The following is a 6,000-nucleotide window of genomic DNA, read 5'->3' as shown; positions in this document are numbered from 1 at the left end:
CCACATGTTGGACAATTCCACTTATGTGAAATATCCAGAAGAGACAAATCTATAGAGCCAGAGAAACTTTATGACTAGTTGCCAGGGGCTGGGGGAGGGGAATGGGGAGTGACTGCTAATGGGTATGGCGTTTCATTTTTGGGAGTGATGAAATTGGTTGGCTGGGCGCCGTGGCTCACACCTGTAATCCCAGCACTTTGGAAGGCCAAGGTGGGCGGATCACCTGAGGTCATGAGTTTCAGACAAGCCTGGGCAACATGGCAAAACCCTGTCTCTACAAAAAATACAAAAATTAGCCAGGCAAAGTGCCATGCATCCCCACAGGCTGATGCAGGAGGATCCCTTGAACTCTGGAGGCAGAGGCTGCAGTGAGCCGAGATGGTGCCATTGCACTGTAGCCTGGGTGACAGAGAGAGACTCCATTTCGAAAAAAGAAAAAACTAGGTCTAGAATTAGAGAATGGTGATGGCTACACAACTTGGTGAATATACTACAAACCATTGAATTATATATACACTTTATCTTTTCGAGACAGAATCTCGCCGTGTTGCCCAGGCAGGAGTGCAGTGGCGTGATCTTGGATCACTGCAACCTCCACCTCCTGGGTTCAAGTGATTCTCCTGCCTCAGCCTACCAAGTAGCTGGGACTACAGGCGTCCACCACCACTCCCGGCTAATTTTTGTATTTTTAGTAGAGACAGGGTTTCACCATGTTGGCCAGGCTGGTCTTGAACTCCTGACCTCAGGTCATCCACCCGCCTCGGCCTCCCAAAGTGCTGGGATTACAGGTGTGAGTGACCACGCCTGGCCTATATTTACACTTTAAAAGGGTGAATTCTAGGCCAGGTATGGTGGCTCATGCTTGTAATCCCAGCAGTTTGGGAGGCCAAGGTAGGAGGATTGCTTGAGCCCAGGAGTTTGAGACCAACCTGGACAACATGATGAGACCTGCCTCTACCAAAAAAAAAAAAACCCAAAAATTAGCCAGGCATGGTGGCATGCACCTGTGCTCCCAGCTACTCAGAAGGCTGAGGCAGGAGATCCCTTAAACCCAGGAGGTTGAGGCTGTAGTGAGCCATCATTGTGCCACTGCTCACCAGCTTGGATGACAGAGGGAGACCCTGTTTCAAAAAAATAAAAAGAGTGAATTTTATGTGAATTATATCTCAATAAAAATAGAATGAGTCACAATTGTCCAGAGACGGCTCTAACTGGGACCCCAGACTTTCTGACCCCTCCATTGTCCACCACCTCGTGAGATCTCAGTTTGAGGTAGGAAGAATTCTCTCTGGAGTATGAGCAATGTGAACATTTTTCATTTTCCGAGTTTTTAAAAATTCCCTGGACTTCTTGTAATAAAAATATTTTAAAAAGAAAAATTGTTGGAAGAGTCCCCAGAGTCCCAGCAAGGGACTCCAAGAGAGGTGTTGCTCACACCAGAGTTACATAGCAGTGCCCTGCACTGAGGTTTTCTCTAGTTTGGCAAAAATAATAATGAGTTATACAGATATATATACATGCTGGTGGAAGTTTGTCAATTGTCCTTTCTTGGGAAGGTCTTTCACCTATTATAAGTTCATGTCTATTTACGTTAAGAGTATGAAAATGGGCTTAGTTTTTTTGGCAATGGTAGCTGGAATTACCTTCGTTGGAAAAACTGAAAGCTGGAAACTATAAATATCCTCAAAATTTGGTAGAGAAAAGAGATTTCTGGTCTTTGAAATCCAGATGCCTAGGTGGATTCAAGAACACAGAAAAGGCTGGGTGTGGTGGCTCACCCCTGTAATCCCAGCACTCTGGGGTGCCAAAATGAGAGGTTCACTTGGGCCCAGGAATTCAAGACCAACCTGGGCAATGTGGTGAGATCTGTCTCTACAAAAAATAATAAAATTAGATGGGCATGGTGGCATACACTTGTGCTCTCAGCTACTGTGGAGGCTGAGGTGGGAAGATTGCTCGAGCTAGGGAAGTCAAGGCTGCAGTGAGCCATGTTCCCGCCATTGCACTCAGTGTGGGTGACAGAGACCTGTCTCCAGAAGAAAAAAGAACAGAGAAGAAATTCTCTAGAGTTGAGTTAGAGTGGCTGAGAGGTGAGAAGACTGGACCACCCAGGCCAATACTAGCTAGAATCAGAAGGGCAGAGGTTAGCACAGTACGAACAAAAATGGTGAACAAAAATGGCCCAGATTCTTATTCAGAAACCAATTCACATTTTAAAAATATATACTGTACACTACCCCATCCTCTTCCTAACAGCTAAAGTGATCTACCCTAAAACACCAAGCAATCCTTCTTACAGTTTGTTCCCTCCTGACAGTTCACTGATTACAATGTGAAAGCACCAACCTGAGCTAAAATGAAATGAGAAGCCTGATGTTTCAGGCACCAAGTACTTTAAAAATGTCTACTGGCTCTCCTGCAGCATTTTACTTAATCATTTTTTAGAGGAGGGATGAGGAGTGGTTGGGTAAAGGAAATCATCAAATGGAGCCTTAAATAACTGATTACAAAAGCTTTTTGTAAAATCACACAAATATTTCAAGAATAAATGCATTCTGGAGACACAAATCAGGCAAAAAGAAACAAAAATCAATGAAATTGGCATTACACTTGTAAAAGGCCAAATGGACACAAGCCCTCGAGGGTCTATTGTGAAGTGCTTGGGGGCAAGTGGCCTCAAAGAAACTTGGGAGTGAGAGGTTTGCACTGAGCTTGGGAAGGGAGCCTTGGGAAAACACCACACTTGTGAAATCAGATTAAAAAAAAGCAAGTGATGGTGCTTACAGCCCAGGACGACTTCCTGCTGGTTTAGGTCAGAAAAAACCTGAGAGAGATTCCTAAAACAATGAGGCTGTAAGGGGACTGGTGGAAAAAATCCAGTGGAAATATTTTCTCAGGAAAGGAAGGAGCAAAGTCATGGTAAGTTAAAATGTGGTACCCTAATGTAGTAGTAAATTTAAGGCCTGTCGAGGAAATTTTAACACTTCCAACAGGTGACTATATCAGGAAGGAGAAAACCAAGTGCTTCCTGCTTCACCTTCTGCTGCTTTTGGGACTTTTCTAGAGCTAGTAGCTAAGGACAAGACCCTGAACCCATTTTATCACTGGGAGAGGAAAACCACCAGGCTTCTCAGCTATGGCTTGGCAACTCTGGAGTTCCTATGGCTTCCATCAGGGCTCCAGGCCCTGATAGGTGGCCTCAGGCAGGAGGAGATCGGGAGCGGATGGGAGAGCTGGTCAGGAAGGTGGAATAGGGACCATCCCCAAACACGTTGGCGTATGATGATTTGAGGAACTGGACGTAGTTCTGCATGCTGCGGTTGGTGCTCTCGGACTGCTCCAGGCGATCTTTCAGGTCTTGCACCCGGCTCTGGTAGCGGCGGTCTGCCTAACGAGGAGAAACAGAGCATGGGCCCGCTGTGCTGTGTCCAAAATAGAAATCCATAGAGACATAGGGACTTTCTTAGGAGTTGCCAGGAGGTTTGGGGAGGCGAGTGTGGAGTGACTTCTAATGGGTATGGGGTTTCTTTCTGAAAATATTCTAAGGCCAGGCACAGTGGCTCATGCCTATAATCCCAACACTTCAGGAGGCCAGGACGGAATGATCACTTGAGCCTAGGAGTTCAAGACCAGCATGGGCAACATAGTGAGACTCTATCTCTACAAAAAATACAAAAATTAGCTGGGTGTGATGGTGTGCGCCTGTAGTCCTAGCTGCTCAGGAGGCTGGGGTGGGAGGACTACTTGACCCCAGGAGTTTGAAGCTGCAGTGAGCTATGACAGCACCACTGCACTGTAGCCTGGGTGACAGAGTGAAACTCTGTCTAAAACAAAACAAAACAAAACAAAACATGAGTCTGGGTGCAATGGCTCACGCCTGTAATCCCAGCACTTTGGGAGGCCATGATGGGCAGATCATTTGAGATCACGAGTTGAAGACCAGCCTGGCCAACATGGCGAAACCCCATCTCTACTAAAAATACACACAAAAAAGTAGCCAGGGATGGTGGCACATACTTGTAATCCCAGCTACTTGGGAGGCTGAGGGTGGGGTGGGGATCATGTGAAACCAGGAGGCAGAGGTTGCAGTGAGCTGAGATCGTACCACTGCATTCCAGCCTGGGTGACACAGGGAGACTCTGTCTCTAAATAAATAAATAAATATCTACCCAGGATATCCTTAAGGGATAGGAAAGTGATTGGAGAAAAATAAAACCATGTCATATTCACAAAAACAGTAACAACAAAACACCTTGGCCCACAGGCCCCACAGAAGCTAGGTCTGCTGCCCACTCTCCTAGCCTGGCCCACCAGCCTGACTCACATCATCACGGCTCCGCCGCAGCTGGCTCAGTTCCGTTTTGGTTCTGCTCAGCTGGGTCTCAAGGTCCAGAATTTTGTTCTGGGCTGCTCGCTCCTTGGAGAGTGCGTGCTCCTTGGTTTGTTCCACCTGCACATTCAAAGGCCCAGACATGAGACTGGTTTACCGGACATGGGGAACACTTGGCAAAGAGAAGGCTGGGCCCACTATCTGGTCTTGCAGACAGCACTTGCACATCATTGTGGACTGTGTTCTCTAGAACATTGGGGCAGGAACTAACTATGGGGACTATGCCTGCCACCCAGCTTTGCCTGCCCTTTCCCAGTGTTCCAGGAGTCACCACCTAAGATGTGGTAAGCCTATGTGAGGCTCAAGAGGGTAGTGAGTAAATGAGCAATCATCAGATATCAAGTGCTGAGCCCTCTACAATGAAAATGTGATCGTTACAACTAATTCATGAAGCGGGTACTACTGTGTGCCCATTTTTCAGATGGAGAAATAAGCTGAGAGGTTAGGTGATTTGCCCAAGGTCACAGAGCTAGTCACTCATGAAATCGGGACTGACCTGCCTCCTCGCATCTTCAATGGCGCTCTCCAGCTGCCTTGCCAGGGTCCCACATTCCCGTGTTTTCTCCTCCAGCCGCAGCTGGGACTGGTGGATTGCCTCCTCCCTCTTGGCAATCACCTGTAGGAACTCGATATTCTGGGCACTGGTCGCCTCCAGTTTCCTAGGTGAAAGCACTCAATCAGATCCTGGGCATACCCCAACCTGTCATGTTCCACCCCGCCAGGGGGCTGCCAGCCTCTCCTGGACTGGGGATCTCATCATGCCAAGAATCTCCAAGGAGCCACAGGAATAAGCCAAAGAAATCTGCACATCAGCAAGGCGACCAAAGAACTGTGCAGCTGGAGCAACTGGTTAGAGAACAGAGTGAAGGGTGGGAACGCAAGCAGAGACTGACTGTGGGCTTTGTTAAGTGTGGATAGCATCACATGGAACACAGCAACTTGCAGCTCAGAAAAATGGTACCATTATTATCCCCACTTTAGAAATGAAGAAACTGAGCCTCAGAGAGGGGAATTCATTGGCCTGAAGTCAGCACAGCTGGCAAGTCTGTAACCAAAACCTAAGCCCGCAACTTCTGCTGTTCACTGCTGCCTCCCACAGCAAAGGGACTTCAGCTACACCACTCAACATCTTGTGTGACCAGCCATAGGGCAAATATGGCCATCCCGATATACACACACTGTCCTCAGTGCACTTCCAGGATGCCTTCCAATTTAAGGAGCTCTGCAGGGCCTGCGGGATCTAGCTGCCATTTCCAAGACTGGCAGGGCAGAGCAGAGGTGGAGCCTGGAAGGAGCCCACTTGGTTGTAGCCTCCTTGCAAGTGCACTGGCCACCTGAGGCACTTAGGGCCTCCTAGGATGTCAGGCACCTTCACCTCTGAAACTAAGGCTGGGACCAGGGCTGGAGGACTCTTGCCCACCTCTTTTTTTTTGAGATGGAGTCTTGCTCTTTCGCCCAGGCTGGAGTGCAGTGGCGCTATCTCGGCTCAATGCAAGCTCCGCCTCCTGGGTTCACGCCATTCTCCTGCCTCAGCCTTCCGAGTAGCTGGGACTACAGGTGCCCGCCACTGTGCCCGGCTAATTTTATATATATATATATATTTTTTTTTT

The 6,000-nt window shown here is 47.9% G+C and overlaps 1 protein-coding gene across 27 annotated transcripts in view; it reads right to left on the bottom strand.

The window, feature by feature from the left end:
- Window positions 1-2,497: 2,497 nt before the first annotated feature.
- ODF2 (outer dense fiber of sperm tails 2) overlaps window positions 2,498-6,000 on the bottom strand; it is a 45,743-nt gene continuing 42,240 nt past the window's right edge. For 22 of the 27 annotated variants that reach the window (XM_019033835.3, XM_019033822.3, XM_019033813.3 and 19 more), the window contains 3 exons: window positions 4,887-5,049; window positions 4,325-4,450; window positions 2,498-3,388 (listed from right to left, as the gene is read on the bottom strand). In XM_019033835.3, coding sequence (XP_018889380.2) covers window positions 3,200-3,388; window positions 4,325-4,450; window positions 4,887-5,049 — 478 coding nt within the window. In that variant the 3' untranslated portion in view covers window positions 2,498-3,199. The remainder of the gene's footprint in view (window positions 3,389-4,324; window positions 4,451-4,886; window positions 5,050-6,000) is intronic. The other 5 variants (XM_019033815.4, XM_055351262.2, XM_055351264.2 and 2 more) reach the window with 1 other exon arrangement.

Source organism: Gorilla gorilla, chromosome 13, assembly GCF_029281585.2.
Source record: "Gorilla gorilla gorilla isolate KB3781 chromosome 13, NHGRI_mGorGor1-v2.1_pri, whole genome shotgun sequence".
NCBI lineage: Eukaryota > Metazoa > Chordata > Mammalia > Primates > Hominidae > Gorilla > Gorilla gorilla.
The sequence above is the reverse complement of the archived record's forward strand: the minus strand, read 5'-3'. Positions and strand labels throughout refer to the sequence as shown.